Below are 24865 nucleotides of genomic sequence, written 5' to 3'. Positions count from 1 at the left end.
TCAATGAGGCTGCAACCGTAGTGCTAGGTAAGAAAACCTCGAGCACACGAAACGATTGGTTTGACGAGGAATGCTAACAAGCGACGAGAGGACAAAAGAGCATGGAAAAACTGTCTAAGCGTGTCTACGAGGGAGTATTTGGCCAAGTATCGACGAGCGCGGAATGGGTTGACTACGATCCTGAGGAGGAGAAAGCGACAGAAGGAGGACAGAGATCGTGAAGAGGTGGAACAACTATTTCGGGCTAATGAGACGCGCAAGTTCAATGAGAAGGTAAACCAAATTCGTGAAGGATACACATTGAACCCTGATATAGGTACGAGGAGAGAAACCTGGTCACAAACGAGATGGTCGACAGGTGGAAGCAGCTCTTCGATAAGGAGTGCCTATAAACGATAACAGCATGCCGGCTCCTGATATCGAAGAGATCTGGCGAGAATTCGGTCAGCTGAAGAATATCAGAGCCGCCGGAAAGACCGAGTGCCGGCAGTACTCCACAAAAATGGCCTAGAACCGCTAGCAACGGCACTTCACTGGATAATTTCAAGGATTCGGGAGGAGGAGAAACTACTGGAGAAGTGTACGGAAGGTGTGGTCTGTCCCATATACAAAAAGGGCGATCGGCTAGATTGCTGTAATTACGCGGTACTACGCTGGTCAACGCCCCCTACAACTACAAGGTGCTCTATCAGATTTTGTTGTATCGTCTTGGGATAGAGCAAGAGAATTCGTAGGGTAGTATCAGCTGGGCTTTATGAGGGCACGCGCTCAAATCAGATTTCAAATTTTTACTCTCCGACAAATTCTCTAGAAATGTCGGGAGTACAATGTGCTCAGACATCACATTTTCGTGGATTTCAGGGCAGCATACGATACAGTTGAACTGGAACAGCAATGCAGATAATATAATCTCTGTGGATAATATCCGAATACGGTTTTCCGGACAAACTGATGTGGATGATCGAAGTATTCTGGATCGAATGATGTGCTACGCGCGCATTTCGGGGGCACTCTCGAGTCCATTCGAATCGCGCAGAGGATTGCGGCAAGGAGATGGACTGTCCTGTATGTTATTCAACATCGCTATTGAAGGTGTGATCCGGCGAGCGGTCGTCGAAACGAGAGGAACGATCTTCAGCAAGAATAGTCAACTCCTTCGCAGGTGACCTTGACATCATTACTAGAAACCTTGGGACGGCGGAGGCAATATACGCCAGACTAAAACGGAGGCTAGGATTGGTTAAGGGGAAACCGAAAGTGGCTCAAAGATGGCTGGATAAATGGCTACCATTCGAAGCATGTATTGTTTTGCGCCTTAAAAATGCATATGTATTGGCAGAGCACGCTTTCGCCACGTAATCAGTGCTTCCAGCGCTGTTATAATGTCCTAAAACTTGTAATTCAATTTATCGATCTGCTGTGTATCAATAAACGCTCAGCAAAAAATAATTGCTAATGAAAAATAAATTTAACTGGACATATCGATCATTACGTGTTCATAAAAGCGACCAATGTATAATTTGGAATTAGTTAATAGATATTTGGTTACGCACATATTTCGTTGAACTAGCGATTTCGGAAAAAGCAGCAACACAGTATCAAACTTTCGTCACATCAATGAGCTTTTAAAGAGCTTTCAACTTTCGCCGCATCGATGAGCTTAGAGTGAAATAAACAAACAAAACGCAAACGCAGGAATCAAAAACGCAATCCGATGCAAGCGGATTAATTAAACATCCTAGTGATCCTACGCATTATTCAGTTGCTGCTGTTAATTTTGATTGAATCGGAATGCCTTGATAAAGAAAAAAACCCTTTTTCGGGATGTTTGTAGTCAGTGCGGTTGGCTGCGGATCAGCTGTTTATGTTTGCAAGCTCCGCTATTTGACATATATTACCAATACTAATGCAATATTCAAATAAACGTTTAGATTTTTAACGAACACATGAGATGTACAGTACAGTGTTTGTCGCACTAACACAATAACGTTAGCCACTTTCGGTTCCGCCTTAATAGATCAATGCGTCGAAAGCCAAATATATGGTAGAAAGAGGCTCCAGAGAAAACAACGTTTTCCTCCTACGGACAGCGACTATTGACGGCGATGAACTGGAAGTGATTGATGAGTTCGTATAGTTGGGATTTCTGGTCACCACCGGCTATAATACGAGTAAGGAGATTCAATGACGCATTCAAGCTGGAAATCGAACCTACTTTTCCCTCCGCAAGACGCTTCAACTTAGGAGCATACGCCACAGCACAAAGCTGACGATGTACAGACCGCCAATCAGACCGGTAGTCCTCTACGGACTTGAGACAGTAACTTTGCTTACTGGGGACATACGTGCACTTGCCGTATTTGAACGAAAGGTGTTGCGGACCATTTTTGGCGGAGTACAAACGGAAAGCGGAGAGTGGCGCAGGCGTATGAATCACGAGCAGGGATGGTTCGATCTCTTTGATTCAATTTTCATTCATTAGACAGTACCGTCTCAGCCGAGCAAAACTGGACAAATTGATGTATGGGACATTTGTAGAACTAGTTATTATCTAGAATTTTGCTAAATAAAGTTTTGCTGTATCTTTTGTATTCACGGTGCTACAATGATAATACCTCTTTAGTAACTAAATGAACGTTCATTTAGTCACTAATAAGTTACTCGCATTGTAGCGCCGTAACTATAAAAGATACAGTAAATTTTTGTTCAGCAAAATTGTAGATAATAGTTAGTGCTACAAATGCTTCAAACATCATTTTACCAAATTATACTCGGCAAAAACGGTACTGTCAAATGTATCAAAATTGAGTTAAAGTAATCGTACCATCCCTGATCACGAGCTTCAGGCATTGCTTGGAGAGATTCCCATCGCACACCTGGCGAAAGTTGGGAGACTACGGCGGGCCGGCCACGAAGCAAAGATGCCGGACGACTGTGCAATGAAATCCGTTCTTTTCAAGAACACCACCAGGTTGAAACCAACTTGCGTGTGTCGGTGTCCAGCAGCCTGGGCGACGAGCAGTCCAGGACCGAGTACAGTGAAGAGGAATGCTTGATATGGCAAGAGTCATCCCGGCTCTCTGTTGGTAGAAGTACCGTTCCTCTTTACCCAAGCTGGGAGATTCACTGATCGAATCTGCTTGGCTTAGTTGGCTTAAGAATGGCTTGGTTTGATCAGCGAATCCTGAGCTCGGTTCAAAGTCTGCTGTTTGCTGCAAAAGTTTGGTGTCCAACTTTCGGTTAAAGTCTGGTGCACAGCAGTGATTACATTTTAACAGTATTTCTAGTTTATTTACACCTTAATTGATATTTCCTCGAAGTTGTTTAGTTGTATTTTATTTAATTTTACTTTAAGTCAAATCAGAGAGAAACTATAATTGTCTATTTGTCTTTCACAAGTACGAAGTATAGCTTCTCGAGCCAAATTCCTATATCATTTACGCCAAGTAATTTGATAAATCGACGCTAAATGCCGCATAAATTTGTTACCACTCAACACTTACGTGACTCTGGATGGGTGAAACTTCACTCCGCCTGGCAGGACTTCCGATAGTAGTAGTAGTGCCACCGTCCGCGGCGTACGATGCTCCTTTAGCGTGGCCATTCTGGGCGGTTAAAATACCGAAATTGCTGCTGCAATTAAGAAAGAAGAAAGAAGCAGAAAAGAAAGCAACGTTATAATCAAGAGAAATCGACCTTACTAATTTATGCAGTATATTTTAGCAGGTCAGATAGGAGGAGCGCGAAGGATCTCTACGATTAACGATTGCCTGCCGGTTCGAACAAAAAATGGGTTGATGCTAATTTTGACGACCATGCAATGAATCTCAATTAAGAGACTATTTTTAAGATAATGACTTCATTCATTTGTTACAGAAAAATTTAGGACGAGAACGAGTTGAGCAAAAACGAACAGTACAGTATAGTACAGTGAAACGGATGGTTTTTGTAAATCAATAAACTCCTATAGCGTCGGAAATGTCAAGCAAGAAGAGAAATTTCCTAATCGAGTTTAATGGAGGCAATATAAGTCTTAGAACTTCGTTCGTTCGCTTGAAAAATCACCAAGCGGCGTACAAAGACGGGGACAGAAAAGAAAAGGTGAAAACTAATTTGAAGATCAATTTCGTCCGAAAGGTAGATAAATTCTTTCTTCCCGCTCTAACGTGTAATTCAATTTCTTAAAAACTCGCCGTAAATCACGTGAATGTCAGTGGAGCTACGAGACTGGGTGGATCACAGACGGGACCTTTCTTAACGGTCGGTGCCTGCCGTCCGTGGCTGTCCACAGCAGGTACATACAAACACAAACACACACACGTACTGGCTCTTCCTGTGGTGCACTTCCCACGCCAGGAGCAGAAGCTTAACTGTTTATTGCCGCTTGTACGTGGCTGTTGTCCGGATCGGTAGCAATAGGAACGGGGCTAATGGTCCTGTCCGAGGGCGAACGGTTCGTGTTTGTGTGACAGGACCGGTCTGTGAAATCATGTTGCTAAATTAGTTTTCGAGTGTTTTATTTTCTCGCTGTTTCCTTTGAAAAAGAAAATGCTTTAATAAGCTGTTAGAACGAATCTGAGCTTCAGATAACGTGCTGTAACGTGATATGTTTTTTTCAGTTTTGGATGGTAAAGGTACAGTACTTAACCCAAGAAGAGATTTGTCAGATAAGTTATTCACCTTTTCGTCATAACAGTTTGCATCACCTTCGAACGATAGCCATTAAATCAAGGCAGCAAGAAATTCTTTAGCAAGTGTTGAAAGCAATAAAAATGCTAAATCTCAACTCCCAATTGTCATGCTTTAGCATTCCCGTCACGTCCTTGTCCTGCCAGCTAAGCCAATCGAAATGGAATCTGTCTAAATCGAGCACTTCTTTGCTTTATGTATAATAAAACATCGAGACATCAGCAGAGGTAAGCACAGGCTCTACACCGGCGAAGTTTTATACTAACCGCACGTACCATGAAACATGAAGTCTTAAGATTTGTACAGACGGTGGCACTACAGTAGGCATTCAGAAGAAATGGATTCTAGGATGCTGTTACTTATCTGAAATCGTCCTCCATACCGTTCTGCGGCTTGGCACACGCTGTGCCAAATTGGCACTTGGTTTTGGTTCGCTCATCCTATTTTATGTTTTATACGACGAGTAAAAGCTCCCGTCTTCGTTTTACTTCGAAGACATAGATAGCAGTTTATATGGGTCGTGTATCGGGAAACAACCGCATCCGTGTAGCGTGTATTGATATTGAGCCGTCTCTGTCATGCTGATATTGAGTTGTCGTTCCAAAGGCAATTGTTCACAACTGCCGTTTCATTACTTACGTAGAAGACTGCGAAAGGAAAGCTCGGAGTCGAGAAAGTAAAAGTTTTTTTGCTAACCACTTTGCGATAGCAACTTGGAAATGCACCGTACTTCCTTGAGCTATGGTTAGGTACTATAAATAAAATGCCAGATGAGTTGTCTCCAATGCGCTAGACAATTGAGTTGAGTGACACTTGTGCTCTAGTTTTTGCCTTAGGTTGTTCCCAGGTGGAACTCTCTTTCCATGAATACATTTATTTCTGTTTGAATAAAATTCTGAACAACTCGTATTGCATAGATATACTGACACACTTCGCATATCATACGGTTGTATAGTTTGGTGGGAAATTGGAATGAAAGTTTTCTCACGTTTTCCTGGTGAGACGGTACCCATGATTCAGCATTTCTGATGCATCTAAAATGTAAAACATTTTTTTATTCTTGACTTTATATTTGCCTGCATTACTTCGTTCAACGTCTTCATACTGCGAACGTAGACGTTATATTGTCGTAAGAAACAGCACAGTACATTGGAGGGAGCATGTATCTTGGTTGGGTAAAGACAAGAATGAATGAACAGGAAAATGTTTTCGATTTACCTATTATTCATATTTTTTGGATCTTTTTCTTTATCTGTATATTTTAGACTCTACAACGAAACCTAAAATCAGTGTTGCGAAGCCCGCACTCGTGTGGTCTAATTTTCTCACACACGCGTACTCATTCTAACGAACACGCCGGCATGAGCACCCCTTTAAAACACCCGCTCTTATTTCATCATGCAGTGCAACGAGTTTTTGCGCGTATGTATTTAGCTAACAGCTACAGTTGTCGCTCGTCGTTCGTCGTTGCAGCCCGATCTGCTGATGCCGATTACACGCGAAGGCTGGCGCTCCCGCCCGTAAGTAGAATTAAGGGCGAAGATGAGGAAGAAGAAGAAAAAGTAATGCAAAATTTGTATCCCAGTGCGCCACTAGCCTCACCGGCATTTGATTCCCTACGAATTTTTTGCCTCGGGAATAAGCCATGCAGGAAGACGATGTGAGGATGAGCGTGCGCGAGTGTGTGGGTAACAAAATATCTCACACAGCACCGGCGGCTGTTTCTTCTACGCCTGCGTGTGCGGCGTAAGTGTTGAGCGCTTTTTTCCTCATACTCTTTCCTTTCCTTTCGGCATGGTTGACTTCTCGCTCGATTCGCAACATTGCCTAAAATACCTAATTTATAATATATTTTCCGTTTTTATATCTTTCAGCTTTGTGTGCAATTTAAAATTGATATTTTTCGGTATATACGATGAAAAAACTTTCCCTTTTTTACGTTTCGGCTTACTGATTTCCTATTCAGCCATCTTCAGAATATCAAACTAATTATTTCATTTTTACGATTATCGGCTTTCCGTGCGCCAACCGCAAACGAGCGACGTCGTCAGTGGTGTTTGTCTTTTTACTCTCCTGCGTCGTTGCTGCGTTGCGTCGCTGTCTGTAGCTTACTTAGAATACCCTAAAGCTTAGAATTCTAAGTAAGCTACGGACAGCGACGCAACGCAGCAACGACGCAGGAGAGTAAAAAGACAATCAGGAAATCAGTAAGCCGAAACGTAAAGAAAAGGGAAAGTTTTTTCATCGTATTCACCGAAAAATATCAATTTTAAATTGCACACATAACTGGTCTGGTGACTCAAAAATTCAAATTATATCAATTCAGTTCAAATCAATTCAAATTATCTTTCAGCTTTATTTAAAACCGTTAACAAATGATCGCAGGATCTCACGCTAAAAGATATCTTGAGTTTGTCGATCGTTATACATCAACGTTCACGCTTCGTGGCCGTAGACTACCAACGGGAGAAACTAACGCTCGTTACGAGTTCGACGAAAGATCAGTGCGCAACATAGGCTGGGATCGCTGTCGAGTTTTTGACGTGGTTGACGTATTATGTTGCTAAAAATATTCCGAATAAGGTCATAAAGCTGCAAACTGCAATGAGGATGCATGTTGCCCGAAGTGTGTGCTCAAGGACATCCAATCAACAAATGCCATTCTAGCGTGGAGATGTGCATCAGTTGTATAGACTTCAATAGCAAACAGAATTTGGAGTTCGAAGTGCGCGTTGTATCAAAATCTAAAGTTAAGGCTCAGGATCGATTATTCATTCGTCTTAGCAATCAATGCCTATTGCTGTAGAAAACAGTACAAGTCGGACACTCAATCTGTCTTGGTCAGGTAATACTATGGAGGGTATACGTCCTCCCGAATCTATGCCAGATGGTTCGCACCCTCATTGTGGCCCTTATTCGCAGCCGACTGATCTTTCGCCAACGAGCCTAATCTGCTCTGTACTGCTGACTGCATCGTTTTCGTTTCTTTAGCTGGACAACTCGGTATATACAACCAAAACGTCGGAGGTTTACGTACGAAGATCATCGCTGCATTCGATGTAGAGCATGATGTTGTCATCCTAACTGAAATCTGGCTAAATGACAAAATTACATCACTTCAATAGTCTGGACCAACGTACAGTGATACCGCACAGGTGGGGATCCCTTTGGTAGTGGAATAACACCTGCGTCGATTTCGAACTCCATCAATTGTGGGTGAACATTCGTTATTATGACACTAATATCTGTGTGAGTTCTGTATACCTAAACCATCAGATATGTCTTCTGATGCTAGTAGCGTAATCCAGAAACACATCGACTGAGCGCTTCTCGTGATAAATTCTTTATTCTACAATGCAGTCCTTCTACTTCTACTGCTATTTCTCATCATTATGGATTAGATATTAATTAGAGCGTTTGGCAGTACACCAAATCAAGGATTGACTTGGAATCATCTAACGATGAAGCAGCTAAATGACCTCGATCTAGCCGACGGCAATGTCTTGCTCGCACAACGCCGAATCGAAATGCAGAGCAGATAAGATGACCTCTCCCAGAGCACCCAGGCATCAGGTCTCACAGTCAATGTAGCAAAGATTAACCGGATGGTAGTGAACACTGACAATTCCACCAACTTCATAATAGCGGAAAAACAGGTTGAGCAGGTGGGTGGAAGCCTTTCAATATCTTGGTAGTCAGACAACGCCCGATTGTAGTACCAAGACTCATATTGCCACGCGGATCAGGAAGGCGGGTGCCTTTGTAGATCTGCGAAACATTTGGTAGACAAACCAGATCACTCTACAAATGAAACCCCGAATTTTTAACTCAGACGTTTAATCCGTACTGCGGTATGCCTGCAAAACGTGGAATGTCTTAGTGGAGACAACGCAAAAACTGAAAGAATTGCCTAGTGCCTAGTGGTCTATTAGACTGGATATCCAACGAGGAACTCCATCATCGACGTTAGCAACGGCCGATGACAACAGAAATTCGTGAATATAGGTGAAGTGCAGCGGACACACCTTGAAGAAAGGAGCAAACGAGGTCTGCAGAGAAGCACTCGACTGGAACCTGCGAGGACAGCGTAGAAGAGGCAGACCCAGATGCTCATGGCGACGAAACTTAGTCAACGACATCCGGGCAGCTGACGAGAATCTATTCTGGCGACAGGGAAAAACCATGGCGGACATGGATCTATAAGCAATTAAGTAAGTAAGCAGTCCTTCTACTATATGGTGACTATAACCAACCTGGTGTTGTTTGGAAAAGTACACCCAGCGGCCACGCGGTTCTCGATACCTCTGAATTATCCTTCCCAAGATGTAGTTTAACGTTGTCGGACAGCATGTATTTCTTAAACATGATTCAGCTATCTACTGTTAGAAATTATCGGGATCGAATACTTGATCTTATTTTTGTAAATGCAGAAGCCACGCCGCACTGTAATTGAAGTATACGAACCACTTGTTGATATCGATGCGCAATGTCCGCCTCTTTCAATAACTCTAACATGTGCTCACCGGCTGGTAAATTCCCATGCGTTCCTGTGGGCATAAAATAGACTCCGCAGTGGTCCTTCCGGTGCTACCAACCGGAATATGAGCAACCTTAGTGGAGATCGGGTAATCAACCCCGGTGGAGACTAAGCTCATATACAAACAGTGAAGGAGGCACTCAAGCTTCCGCTGAGTGTTGACAAAATGAATAACCTTGCTAGCCGTGAGCCCTGTCGGTTATTCCACTGCACGGTGGATCGTCGTTTCTTTAACAGATACGTGGTTGTATTCCGGATTACGGGTGGCGTACAACAGTGACTGATCCGAAGCAGGCGGCTGACTTATGAAACGCTTAGTTTGGCCAGCTATACCCAAGATAGCAGACTTAAAAACTCAACGAACAATTTAGGAAATGAAACACAACGGAATAACCGGCATGGACCTGGGAGAACGAAAAAGGACAATGATTATTGAAAATTCGGTACTTGGAATGTCAGAACTCTGCTCAGGACAGGAGCTGCAGAAGATGAAGATAGAGGTTGCAGCCACTCATGGAGTACTCATGCGGGTACGACACTCAAATTTCACATCTACTACAGTGGCGGTAATAAAGCAGAATATGGAGTCAAATTCGTAATGCATGAAAACATTAGGCCCATTAATGACTGTCTGTGCGTGTTGAGAGTTGAGGGCAAATTTTTTAACTACAGCCTGATAAAAATGTACGCACCGACGAATGGCAAGTCCGAAGACGTGAAAGTGAGTTCTATGATCTTCTCGAAAGATCACATGGAGAATGCCCAAAACATGACATAAAGGTAGTCATCGGGATACAAATGCACAGGTCGGACACGGAAAGATCTTCCGTCCTATTCTTCGTAGAGTAAGCATCTATCCTACCACAAACGTCAATGATCTGAGGCTAATCACCTTTGCTGCAGCTAGAGGAATGGCTATCTGTAGTACCTATTTTACACGACGGAACATTCTGGAGCATACCTGGAAACACCCTAACGGAGAGGCCTGCTCTCAGATCGATCACGTTCTGATAGATTACAACGCCAGAAGTGTTGGGTACTACTGCTGCAAACATTTGAGTATTTAAGATTTGAATGTGTGGTTTGACGCAGAGTGCCAATGAGTGACTGACGAGAAGAATAGGGCTAGAACTCATATATTAGTTGCAACTGTGACATACCAGAGCAGAGAGAAATATTGATACGAGAAGCTTCTTTAAAACGGTCAACGGAATCAGGCACAGGACCGTGCCAACTTTTGCTATGTGCAACGACAAGGGGGGGGACCTGATTCCCGAAAGATCGGAGGTGGTCAGGTGTTGAAAACAACATTTCGATGTACTGTTGCATGGTGAACAAGATGGAGTTGTCATCAAAAGCAGGATAACGATTGAGGATGGTGGACAAGCAGTGAATCCACCAACTGTGGACGAGGAAAAGAGGGCCTCCGCGCCGAACTTTTGAAAGTTGGGAGAAAACGGTTGTATTGTGCAATCTGTCAGGTTACATGTACCAAAGATATGGATTAAGGAGGAACTACCTACGGACTGGTTGGAAGGTCTCATATGCCCTATTTACAGAAAGGGTCATCGACACAAATGCAGCAATTACCGAGGCATTACTCTCCTCAATACTGCATACAAAATTCTCTTCCGCATCCTATTTCTCAGACAGGCCGTTGCAGGAAACCTTTGTTGGTGAATACCATACCGGTTTCCGCTCCACGGCGGACCAAATGTTCACCTTGCGACAAATCCTCGATAAATTCCGGGAATTCAACTTGCATACTCATCGTTTCTTTATAGACTTCAAGGCGGCGTACGATTCAGTTAAACGAAATGAGCTGTGGCGGATTATGCTTGAACATGGTTTTCCAACAAAATTGATTAGGCTGATACGTACTACGCTTTATAGCTCCAAATCAAGCGTCAGAATAGCGGATGAGAAATTCATAACTAAAATTAGTGGTAAATCGGTTGCCAATACTGGTTTGTAACAACTGTGTTACTAGGGGTGGCAGCCAAAGACCAACAAACGTGAAGACAACTCCTAAATTGGACCCAGATTCGAAAAGCGGATTATTGTCGAAAAAGTAAAGTAAGTAACATGTGCTCACCTGATAGATTTTGAGGAATTATGAGATGTGAGAGAGTTCCATTTTTCCACAATTGATTTCTCTGCGTTTCAAGGATTCCTCTCAACTGTTGACTGAAATAATTTGCTAAGCAGTACAACCAAATAACGCAATCGACATTTTCTCGAACTAATACAGCAATTCAGATCATTTGTTCTTTCATCTCGTCCTTTCGTCTTTCATCTTCTACTTCGCAATTACACTAATTAACGCGATCGCCTAACAAAGCGGAAGTTCGTTCTTGCCACTAATGACTATACAAGTTATAATCGATTTCTCTATTCCAGATACACATTACGTATTTAATGTGATTTAACGCGAAACCCGAAAACGAGATGAGCAACCAGAAGGGACTTTTTTGCAACATGTTTCTGGCAGACAAAACTTCTAGTACAACAAATGATATCTGCTACCTATTTGCTAAGCATTTCTCAAGTGTATTCTCTTGGAGCGAACCAACCACTGGTTGAAAGGCCTTTCGTGATTCGGCCTTCTGTGACTGTTGTTGAAATTCGGCTATTTGGATTTCGGTTATTCGGTATCAGCCCACCCAAGTAGCACTTGTAACTAATCATAAAAATAAAAAAATACAAAAAGGTTGCACAGCAGTTACATTTAGGATACTTGTAACGAGTTAGGTTACATAAAATTAAAAATAGTTACTTTTTAGTTTTCTAGTGACAAAAATCTCAAAAAGTTACCAGGTAGTTACCAAATGACCAAATTGAAACCTTTTTTTCGAACTGTCAACAACTTGGTCGTCGCAAAACAGTCACCTTTCAGTTACGAGTTACCAAATAGTTATCAAGTGACACAAATGAAACCTTTTTCCAACTGTCATCAATTTGCTGGTCGCAAAACAGTTAATTTTCCGTTACGAGCAGTTACGAAGTCAAAAAAAGTCGGCTAGTAACATTTTGTCATCAATTTGCTGGTCGCAAAACAGTTAATTTTCCGTTACGAGCAGTTACGAAGTCAAAAAAAGTCGGCTAGTAACATTTTCGCAACAATTTGTTCACTATTCCTTATAAACACAACGGATTAAGGAAAAACTAGACCTGAAGAATATTGCTAATGGTAAAGATAAACAATTGGTACACGGGTTGTGAAATGCTCTTGTAAATGCGTTTATTTACTTAATTGATGGTACTTGGAATCTTCTCCGCCCAGACATTGGTATTAAGTAAACAAATGATGATTATTCTCAAACGTCAAAACGATCAAGTTACATCGAAACGAAACCGGCAATGAAAATAGGTTACAGTGTAACTTAGAAATGACGACATAAGAAATAAGTGACTACAACAGATTTAATATTGGTTACCGTATAACCGATACCGTAACCAGGTCGAAGGCTAAGGTTACGTACAACTAGAATGTAACTGAAATGTAACCTTCTATGATTAACACTGGTGGTAACTGTTTTATTCAAACTGAAACTATTCTTTGATATTAAATTAACACTTTCTTTTCACAACAATCACTAAAAAATACCTTTTCCCGATATCAACAATGTGAACAATGAACAATGGCTGCTTAAAATCATTTCATGCAATATGCCGAAAACGATACAAAACTTCAAGGACGATGGTGTAGTAGTTAGAACCAAAGGCAAAATGGCTATGAATTTTACTGTGATAGAAGTGATAGCGAAAACAACTAGATTTTTAATGGTTTCTAGGTGAATGCTCCACTAATTCATTATTGCTAAGAATAAATTTAAAAAATCAAAAAATTAAAATTTAAATTTTTATATGTGATTTACAAAACATCAATTTTTCAACGAAGTAAGTAACGAAAAGCTATATTAAATAAGAGCGCGTGAATTTTTCAAAGCTAGAATCATGCATTTCACCATAAATTTGAAACTGCATTAAAATTTGTGTTGAAATAATAATTTATACACTCTTCTATATTCAACAGTTAAATTTACTGCTTGACGTTCACAGCCATAGATTGAAATAATAAACCTGCTACATTTTCGCTATGCAATAAAAGTTACAAGATAACTAATTTGCCACCAATTGAAAGTCAATTTACAGTTTATGTGTAACTTCAATAGTAACCATTTTGTAACTATACATGTTACATATTGGTTATTGAGTAACTGTTAATGCAACCAGATTTAGTTACATAAGTTGCGCTATTTCGGTTACACAACTGTTATATTTTAGGTTACTGTAACCGAAGTTTTACATTTAAATTTGTCGCATATCAGCCGCTGCGACTCAATTGTGACAACGTGTGCTACTTGGGCAGTGTTTCAGACGTAGACTCTCTTACTGCACCGAAGAAGTTGAAGTCTTCAACATCAGTAGGAATCCCGTCTATTGTACTAAAATGTACAAATGCCTTGAATGTTCCACTAAAATGAATTTTTAATCTCAGGCGATATTCGGAACGCTTCGGAAAATATCGGCCATGTTTTTCAAAATAATAACGTCGGTTCCGAACTGTTTGAAATCTTAGTTGGTGTCATACAATTTCGAAAGACCAAAGCATTAATTTTAACGGATCAACATGATTTTTCCCCAGGTAGCTCAACAACCACAAATTTAGCACAGTTTACTTTGCATTGCATTAGGGATAAGGAAGGAGGAACTCAAGTCGATACCGTGCAGATATAAAGCCGGCATTTGATCTCGTTTATCACTCTATTTTATTGGTAAAAATTAAATGCCTTGGCGCCTCATCCAACATAGTAGAATTTTCCAAATCATGAGGTCGAACTCTAACATTAATAATAGGAAGTCACGAATTGCACTGTTTATAAACTGCTCGGAAGTACCTCGAGGGAGTAACCTGGGGTCATTACTATGTCCTTTATTTTAACAACTTCTGGACGATTTCTTGTCTATGCAGTATATGCCGAGTTCTTTCTTGTCGTATGCTCGACAACAGACTGCATCGTACTGCATCAGCCTTTGAATGACTTTTATGATTCTAGCTGAAGAGCTACTCAACAGAGTAACAGTAGTAAATGATCTTGGGCCACTTCTGGACACTCAAATGTTATTTAGAAATTATTACTACCATATCATTGCAAATACGAACAGAAATTTGACGAAGGGGTTGCCAAAGATATTACTGATCCATATTGTTTACGAGCATTGAATTTCTATCCCGTCCGTTCTGTACTGGAAACCTCAGCAGTTATGGAGCCCCCACACGACTGTGCGGTCAAGCAGAATCAAAGCAATTTAATCAAGGTTCGTGCGCTATGCGCTGAAACGTTTAGCTTGACAGAATCCTGTGGAACTATGGTCAATGCAAATTCTATATCCTATACTATACATAATATTGCTACTTTTTAATAAATAATTTGAAACAAAAGATGTACAAATAAAAAAAAGCTGCAAATTAAACGTATCTTATAACTAATCAATTTCGCTATGCAATTAATTGGTACATTCTACCCTTCCTTTGTATGCTCTATGCTGAAATTTTTAGTTTTTATCAATTAAATAGAATATGCATATTTATATGAAAATTTGCATACTGACTACTGGTAAAAGCTTATGAGAAACCCTAGATTATTTTCATGTGGAATAGAATAGAGGAAAATGTTTGAATTTTTTTGTTTACTACTGTGTTTGGTGCGTTTGGATGTTACAAAATTATAAATTTGTTTGTTTTACATCGAAATCAAAAGAGAACTCCTCATTCTATGCAACAGGTTCTGCGTTCTTATTACAAATCTGCTAATCTCTGTAAGATACTCGTGCCTTGCAGTTCTGTAAGTGGGGGGAGATGCAGCGCTACTTTTCCTTAATTTGCCCACCTCTATTTAAAGTAGGTGAGGTGGGTTCTATTTAAAATATATGATTTAAAGTATGATATTTCGGGTTAAATTTCCCAGGTTAGAAACTTCCTGACGCATTATAATACACATAAATCATACGTTTTAAATTCTGACGTGTCCAGTAGGAATAGCATGAAAACAATCCAATGCAAACTTTACCTCCATCGCCGTCAAACCATGCAAAGCAAATGTTGAAAATACGAATGCTATCGTCATATGCATGTCTCCAGTCGAACAGTGAATCTTTCATAAATCGAAAAACTGAGGGTTTGTTAATTTCACAGCCTAATAATACTCCACACTTCTGAGTCTTGATTTTTTGCTTTGCGACTTCTCTCATCGGTTTCACATATCGAATTCGAAAGGACAGACTGTAGCCGAGATCGTTACAAAACTCCACCGAAACGATGATGGTGGCTGACATAAAATTGAAACGTTAATATCGTTATGTATTCTCGGCTGAATTGCATTAGCAGATTCGCCTACATGAATAATAAATTCGCCTGATTCATATGCGACGATACTCTCATGCTGTACCTATGTAGTAAACCAGCAGACAAAAGACATCCTGCAGTGTCAGTCGCTGCGAAGCTAGTTTTTTTCGCTCTTCATGAAAACGTCCTTTTTGAGTGATTGATACACTAATGCAGTTAACTGGTGCTGAGTTTAAAATTCAATTAAATTGTACACAATGCATCATGCAGCTATCCATTTTTTGTGATGTCTGTTCTGAAGAAGTTCTGTTAGTTTTGACCCTTATTTGTTTTTGGCAGTTTCAATTCATACGAAGATTCAAATATCTCAATAACTGCACATTATTTTCAATCGGGCCAAAACAACGAATTTAAAAAATGTCCCTCCACTTACAACTCCGAGACATTATTCATATGGAACCAAACAACCACACACCCCGATGGGGCTTCGAATTCTCCCAATACCATTCGAATATCTCAGATCGTTTAGGATGTAGGTTATCAAATTCATTCGTGCGATTACTTTTCGCCCCTTTCGAAGCCGGCAGTGCATGGCAGTGAAAAACTCTCAAATGCGAACCCAATAAATCGGGTTAGCCTAACCTGCCAGCCAGGCAGCGTCAACCGAAGTTCGGGCTAGACAAGACGGCACCGACCGCTCGGATAATGGTTCCGTTCTGCTGTCAGTAGAATTGGTCGGTTTTTTTTCTTCCGCCTTCCGACTTCCACATCATGTGAGAAAACGACGAAAAACATTCGTTTCAGGACTAGGAACGAAAAAGATTTCCTTCTGCTATCAGTGTTCTGCGCCTTGTTTCGGTTTAGTTGTAATAAATTTTTATAAGGATAATTCCCACAAGGGGAATAAAGCGGCTTGAAGAAGCTTTAGCTAAGCGCAAGAAGGGTGAAGCTTTCCCCGTGTTCCGTCATCTATTTTCAGATCCAGTTATCGAGTACGTATTCCGTTGTTGCGGGATTGGCCAAGCATGTGAAGAAGTTTTGTTTTCTGTCTGTTTTATAGCTGAGCTATAACAGCGATAGCGTCGTCATCCAGTGGGCCACAGGAAGTGCAGTAACGAGATAGGTTTTTTTCTACTGTACTTTGCCTGACTGCCATCAGGCTGAGCTTGAGAAATGTCCGTACACCAGCAGTGAAACATCTTGCAAGACAAATGTTTTCTGATGTGAACGCACGTTGCCGGAGTAAAGGGATAATCCTGCTGGATGGGCAACCGAAGCAAGGTTGAAAGTTTCAATGCACGTAGGGCAATTGGATCGAACGCCTGTGAGGGCAATCCATAGGTAGTTGAGATTTTGAAGTACTGTCTGAATACATGATTTACTCTGTTATAAAGTTTCTGTTCAACATGCAGGCAAGCGCTTACTAAAAAAAATTTTTAGTGCACAGAAAATATTTAATTTCCAGTAGTTTTAGTTATTTGATAAAGATTTACCCAAAAGTGAAGTATTTTTCGGTGGAACCTTGAAAGCAGTATTGAAAAATTGGACTGATTTTGTTTTGGGTCGCTCCAGCAATAGTGCCAGTAATAGTGTTCCGTTTCAACGAGCATTACTCATTCGGTGTTTAATTTTAGGTCCGGTATCATGTTTATTTCAAGTCTGATTTGAAGTCCAATTTCAAGTTCAGCCTAACTCCATTTTGAAGTCCAGTTTCAAATCCAATATCGAAAGGAACATTTAATTTTAAGTTCAAATTTGAAGATTGATGATCTACCCACATTTAAATAAAAACTAGTTTGTCTAAAACACAACCGGAAAATGGTATACGCTCTCAGCAAAAAAAGAATTAAATTAAAATCAATTTCTCGGATGACAGAGCGCAAAAACGTGAAAACATCCACGAATCAAAATATATCAAAGCAATTGGTTGGACATGAACATGGAATTGATATTTATCATTTAAACGGAATTTCGTAATAAATTTCATTGATTTTTCTAGGTTAGAGATGGAAATTGAAAAGCTTAATCGCAATTATTGACAGAAAAAGATAAATCTAAATGAGTTGCCAGCCTTGTATATCAAACAAAGCACTGACTCTGACAGTCCTTGCTCTTTTTTCAAAATAAAAACTGCTCACAAATACCTAAAACCATTTTCCTACCGCCATCGCAATGGATCCAAGCAAATTCTAAAACACAGCCAGCACTGCTCCAGAACTGTCATTTTCCGGCTGTTAGATCCTAACGAGCTATCGCACTGACACTCGCTCCCATTCGTCCCCGCCCTACCCCCTTTCCTCATGGGAATACTTATTTGCTCTGCGGAAAATGCATGCTTTTCCAAATCCCAGAACTCGTTAATTTGATTTCGTTCATTATCACTTTCCGAAAATTGACTCCTATGCGCCATGCCTAAGCGTGACTGGAGAATTTACTTTTTTCACTGTCTGTGTGTGTGGGTGGGTAGGTACATACCAGATTACAGGTTCCGTTTTAGCTTCAGTGTTTGAAAAAAAAAATTCATAAAAACTGTGGCGTCCTTTGTGTCTTTTCACGTTTTGTTATTTTCCTGCTGGAAATTACTGTGGGTTGGGTGTATTAGAATCAGTATAAAAGGCTTGACAGGTGCCGTCATGCATATTTAAAAAAAATAAGCCTTAGCTGTTTGAAGTTGCACGTATGACTGTTAAGATTTTTGTCAATGATTGACATCTGTAAATTAATAATTCATGAGTCTAGTCAAACAGCGATTGATTGTTCGGGAGGATTGGAAAATGACGAACGTGAACACAGCCTGCAGCACTAAGTAAAAGTTAGCTATCGTTTCGAATGCGACGCTTGGCCAGCGCTTTCCACAAGGGGGTTGCAATCAATATCGCTGCGTCAAGTTTCTCGGTAATCAGTTGAGGAAACACAGATGGGAAAGTGAAATTTCGAACGTGATTTTCGTACTGATGCTCGTGCCTGGTGTGTACGATGCGATGATGGCGGAAAAGTTAACGGCAGACAACGGCGCGCGCCCGACGGAGTCCGTCTTCTCCATATACCGATGATGTTCGTTTCGTTCCGACTGAGCAGAGTTCCTGCTTCTCTTGCTTGCTTGCCGAGAATGAAAATGGGTGCAATTGTTTGTTTTCTGAATAAAGAGAACTGCAAACAATATAAAATAACACAGACGATATTGTTCCCGAGACTTGATGATGCGTCTTTTTTCCGATATGCTGCACCATTTGTTGACAATATTCTTCTGTTTTGTCAACAACGACATACCGAGGATACAAATGTGGTGGAGAGAGAATAATATAGGCGAGGACAAACTCAGGCTAAAAAATGGCATCTTTTTTTTGAGGTGATTTATGAATGCATTCAAGCTCGTTGATTGTCAATATTTTGAAGAGTTAGTTCTAATGACTTTTATTTCCGCATGAATTTTTTTTTATTTCTTTATTTATTTATTTCTTCTACTTCATCTGACATTGCTGTCTTGATTTTGTTCAAGATAGAATTTCATTTTTCTTTAACTTTTTTTTTTTTGAAACTATTCCAAGAACACTTAAATAACCGCATTTTTTTAAAAGACTATTTTGATCGTAACCAGCTTGAAGTTGCATATGTGGAAGTATAAAAATAAACGTATATATATTGATTATCGTTAAAACTAGTTTTAAAACAGCCCTTACATGTCTTCCAATGAAACACTACCTTTTCTATCGTTAAACAGATATAAAAATAGTAGCCTTCGTACATATCAGAACATCAGTCTTTATGCATCGAGACAGCCCCATCGTATCACTGAACGAGAACAATAGGATATAATTTTATTTACGAGTGGTGTATTCATGTTCTAATCGGATATAAAATGAAACGAAACAAAAGTGCATCCTTTGCCGCATTTAAACAAGTGAAGTGAAAAAATTCCCACATATTATCATTGCAAAACTTGTTGAAAACGGTCTGATGCTGTTTGAATTCTCATAACTTTTCTAGATTTGTTCGTACAGTAAATTTTTGTAAAATTTATCGTTAAATATTTAAATAAAATAGTCGTTACTATAGTTACTATGTCGTTTGGTTCTCCTAGAGCTATAACATTTTTATGCTTAATTCAGTTAATTAATACAGTATCAGTATCAAATCGCTGTTTTTGAGTAAACTTTTACTGAGGGCCAACTATCAACTCTCACTTTGTCAAACTTTCGCAACGGCAGCATCATATTTTATTAGTTCAAAGATGTTTAACAGCTTCTAACAGCAACAGTCAACAGATCAGCTACTGATGTTCGACGTAATAAAACCAACGAGTAAATATCGCTGTACCAATCTCTCTTCACTGCAGCACAATTCCGAATGTAGAGTATTAGTTTCTTAGATGCCGATTTGTTTAACGTTGAATTCATAAAACGTAAAACATAAATTTGTTACTACAAAAGCGGTTACTTGGAATAATAATTCCAATCAAATCATTTTTAAACTTTTTGTCACCCGTCCCCCCCCCCCCCCCTTGGAAATTGGCTTGAAAAATCGGGGGGCAAACAACTAATTTGTAGGATATGAGTCTAATTTTTTTTTATAAAGTCAATTGTCTGTGGGCTCTACAGTCTGAAAAACTCGAAAAATGAGTGTACGAGTTGAGTTATCGCTTCTAGCGCGAAACAGAAATAGAAATTCGAACAATGGAATTTCCGAAAATCGTCCAAAAAAATTTTCGTTCGTTTTTGTCTTTTTTTCGTAGATTTTTGCATAGAAAATAATAACGTATATATTATAAGCAAGAATAGATTCGGTTTTCACGTTTAAACTTTAAATAAAAATTTGGGATTATTTATTTCATGTTTTCGCTTTCTGACCGTAGTATTTCCACATTTAGAATAATCATAAATATAAGAGGCTTATGTCTGTCGTCAAAACGAGGGGCGCGATATGTATTTTCGTGGTAATAATCGCCCACATTAAGCAAAGACTCAAACCAATCATACCAGATTACATTCAAGACGAGCAGAAGTAACGTAGTTGCACCTCATAGAGTTACATAGCGTTAGCGTTACATAGCGTACCACCAATTCGCTCACAATTAGACGCGAGGCAACACGCGGGGGTTACAGCTAGTCTATTTATATAAGAGGCTTATGTCTGTAGCGAAAACCAGGTCTCTGAGGTAATAAGAGGTTTATAGGTAACTAAAAACAGGTCCCTGACAGGACGTCATGTTTCCGTAGCTCACTGTATTCAGCTCGTTGTATTCTCAGTCACCCCACTGGTTGACTAGACTGCTTGACTGGACTGGTCGATTAGACTGCTCGACTCAACTGCTTGACTTCTGTTTGAATCGACTGCTCGACTGGACTACTCGACTCGACTGCTCGACTGGACTACTCGGCTTGACTGCTCGACTCAGCAACTCAACTGGACTACGCGACTCGACTGCTCGAATAAACTGTTCGATTGGATTACTCGACTCAATTGCTCGTCACAACTGTTGGACTTAACCGCTTAATCCGACTGCTTGACTAAACCATTCGATTCGACTCGCCTGCTCAACTCGATTGCCTGTCGCGATATCATGTGGTCGGTGTTAAATCAGACCGGACCAAGTCGCAACATTTTAAAAAATGAGTTAATGATAGCAAACGATGAAGAATTTTCTAAGCAACATTTTACTCTAATCAGACTACATGTTGCAAACAGCCAGAGTTAGAAAATGATTTCGAATGCAGCAAACTTTGAATGCGTTCTTCTCGAAGTCAGAATTTTGCCACTAGGTTCTGTCTGACTTAACACCGACAATATGAATCGGTTTGCGGCAGACATTAGACTGTTCAGAGCCACTCACACTAAAGAGCCATATTGGGCAATAGCATATTGGGCCTATAGAATCAGCACGGTGGAGATAAAGTTTTTATTCAGTTAAATAAAATCCAATACGACCATAAAAACTATTTGTTTCAGTTTCCGGCCATGACTCTTTTATGTACAACAGCTTAAAGGTATATTATGCAATATAAGAACTCAAAAAACTAATACAAAGATTAAACATCTTCACAAACACTGGCCAACTAGTACTGATATATTCCTCGTTGGAGTACGGCAAAAAGGTTTTCATTTCTATTTCTACCCATATTTTGACAGTTTTTAATCTGTTTTCTTTAGAGTGATAAAACTTTAAAATAATGCGAATAAAATTGATTTTTAAAACCAAGTAGCTCGTTCCTTGTTCTATATGTGTTAAAATGTTCTATATGCTATTGTTATGCGGTAATTAAAAACTGTTGGATATTTAAGCCTTCGGAAACTGCCTTTCTGGTCCTGCGTACTTCTGAAACAGCATTTTCTGTACAGATTTCGATTCTGCTTAAAAAATATTTGTCCTAATAGGTGATTGAACTGTTTGAATTTATAAAAATCACTTTGGAATCAAAGTGATCCATAATTGTGAAAAATTACCTTGTTTTGGTTCCTATTATGGATCACTTTGAAAATTACCTATTTTGACAGGAAAATCATTGGCAACCACCAACATTTCGCTAAATCGCGAAGAACTTAGTTTTATTTTTGTGTACGATTCATTTTTTGCTGGAAAATTGGTGATTATGTCACATAGAAACCTTATGAATGCTTATGCTTATGCTGATTGAGAAAAACGACCGACATTTTGATAGATTCTCAATAACAACTTTGTACGCTCATGAAAAAAGCAACAATGTCGGGATATAAAGGATATTTTATATGTTAAAAGCTAGTAATATGGTACATTTTGTTGCAATAATGGTTCATACCTTCAAACAGTTTGTTTAACTAAGTTATTTAAAATAAAACATAAAGGTGATCCATAATTGTGAAGGGAGTGTTCGGACGAGGGGGTTTTGTCACTTTTTTTCTTAGAATGAAACAATTGAAAACACAGTAAATAAACTGTTTAATTAACTGTCGTCCCTGCCTGTGAAGCAACGCGATCACGAAGGAACTGTATGGGAATATGAGAGCTTGAAACTTTTCGTTAATTTTCATTCATTCGTGATTGAAAAATAAATTTATGATAGAAACCACATAATTGCTGCATCTATTATGAGTCGATCGGTATCTAAACCATGAAAATCCGTTCTCAATTGGCAGAGCTATTAGCGTTCCAAATCTTTCATATTTTTGTGACTCTCGCATTTATCATTTTTTCAATTTATCAAATTATCAATTTTTCAGCTAAACTAACAACCAGTCCATACTAACATACCTTCAAATGAAGCTTTGAATTATAATTTTATTAAATTTTGCCTCTTTCGTAGTTTGAAACAAAATTGTAACTCTTTCTACTGTGATAAAAACATAAACGGTGCAACTACGGATTGGGATTGGGATTGGGATTGGGATTGGGATTGGGATTGGGATTGGGATTGGGATTGGGATTGGGATTGGGATTGGGATTGGGATTGGGATTGGGATTGGGATTGGGATTGGGATTGGGATTGGGATTGGGATTGGGATTGGGATTGGGATTGGGATTGGGATGGGGATTGGGATTGGGATTGGGATTGGGATTGGGATTGGGATTGGGATTGGGATTGGGATTGGGATTGGGATTGGGATTGGGATTGGGATTGGGATTGGGATTGGGATTGGGATTGGGATTGGGATTGGGATTGGGATTGGGATTGGGATTGGGATTGGGATTGGGATTGGGATTGGGATTGGGATTGGGATTGGGATTGGGATTGGGATTGGGATTGGGATTGGGATTGGGATTGGGATTGGGATTGGGATTGGGATTGGGATTGGGATTGGGATTGGGATTGGGATTGGGATTGGGATTGGGATTGGGATTGGGATTGGGATTGGGATTGGGATTGGGATTGGGATTGGGATTGGGATTGGGATTGGGATTGGGATTGGGATTGGGATTGGGATTGGGATTGGGATTGGGATTGGGATTGGGATTGGGATTGGGATTGGGATTGGGATTGGGATTGGGATTGGGATTGGGATTGGGATTGGGATTGGGATTGGGATTGGGATTGGGATTGGGATTGGGATAGGGATAGGGATTGGGATTGGGATTAGGATTGGGATTGGGATTGGGATTGGGATTGGGATTGGGATTGGGATTGGGATTGGGATTGGGATTGGGATTGGGATGGGGATTGGGATTGGGATTGGGATTGGGATTGGGATTGGGATTGGGATTGGGATTGGGATTGGGATTGGGATTGGGATTGGGATTGGGATTGGGATTGGGATTGGGATTGGGATTGGGATTGGGATTGGGATTGGGATTGGGATTGGGATTGGGATTGGGATTGGGATTGGGATTGGGATTGGGATTGGGATTGGGATTGGGATTGGGATGGGGATGGGGATTGGGTTGGATTAGATTCTCTCGAAGTGCTGCTAAAATAACGGGAACGAATCAAATTTTAAAACACCTTTGGAAACATAACATTTAATTTTATTTATAACACACTATACGCCAGAAGATTAGTTTGACTGATTATCCCTGCAGCAAGTGTAGAGGACCTCACAAAAATACCTAATCTGACCGAGAAAATCTGCATACCAACTAAGTGGTTGCTTCTATTATATGCCATTTATTTATTTTACGAAACAAAAGCATACAGTATTCTACCTTCCACATAATAGTAAAGGATATATTTCCAAGGTTGATTTAGGAGCTTAGGAGAAAAGCCAGAGTGCATATCTGTAGGGCTAACGACAAACATTAATATCACAGTACCTGCTATTGCCACTTTTGTTTTTATTTCCTTTTTTCCTGGGGCGAACGATATGATTCTCCATCCATGATCGCAGTTTGGAACCAAACATTTTAGCACCAGGAAACACTGGAAAATTGCACCTCTTTCTTCTTCAACACCAAAGAATTTCAAATTGGTTGTGAGTGAATTGCTAAACAAATTTAGCCTGAAAAATGTAAAACACAGTCCACGAAATTTGTATTTGATTTAATCGTTCACTAATTCTTCACCGTTCAGAAATCTCCCCCAAAATTTTTTTGTAACCTAGTACCGTTTATTTTTCCTCCTAACCTCCAGCGTTTTTCTTCTGCTTCTAATCGCACTGTTTAAAACTGTTTAGAACACCGGAACGGAAGTATTTTATTCCGCTATTAATTTCCTCTTTGTCTGAGTGAAAAAAGACCTCACTTTTCCTGCTCACACTGGTTTAAATGATTCAGACAGAAGAAGAAAAAAAATCTAGATGACACCGTTGCTGATGGAACCTTCCTTCGTAATGATTAATCGCTAAGATGTGCGTTGGGCTCGGGAAAAATAGGCCACCAGGTGAAA

General features: G+C 40.0%; 1 protein-coding gene across 1 annotated transcript in view; it reads right to left on the bottom strand.

Annotated features, from left to right (window-relative positions):
* The window catches only part of LOC128737367 (uncharacterized), a 67193-nt gene extending 42810 nt beyond the window's left edge, over positions 1-24383 (bottom strand). Inside the window, exons 1-2 of the mRNA XM_053831990.1 lie at positions 24295-24383; positions 3504-3633 (exon numbers count right to left, since the gene is read on the bottom strand). Of these exons, the coding sequence (XP_053687965.1) occupies positions 3504-3633; positions 24295-24383 (219 nt within the window). The remainder of the gene's footprint in view (positions 1-3503; positions 3634-24294) is intronic.
* Between the last annotated feature and the right edge of the window lie 482 nt (positions 24384-24865).

This window comes from Sabethes cyaneus, chromosome 2 (assembly GCF_943734655.1).
Source record: "Sabethes cyaneus chromosome 2, idSabCyanKW18_F2, whole genome shotgun sequence".
Classification (NCBI taxonomy): Eukaryota; Metazoa; Arthropoda; class Insecta; order Diptera; family Culicidae; genus Sabethes; species Sabethes cyaneus.
The sequence above is the reverse complement of the archived record's forward strand: the minus strand, read 5'-3'. Positions and strand labels throughout refer to the sequence as shown.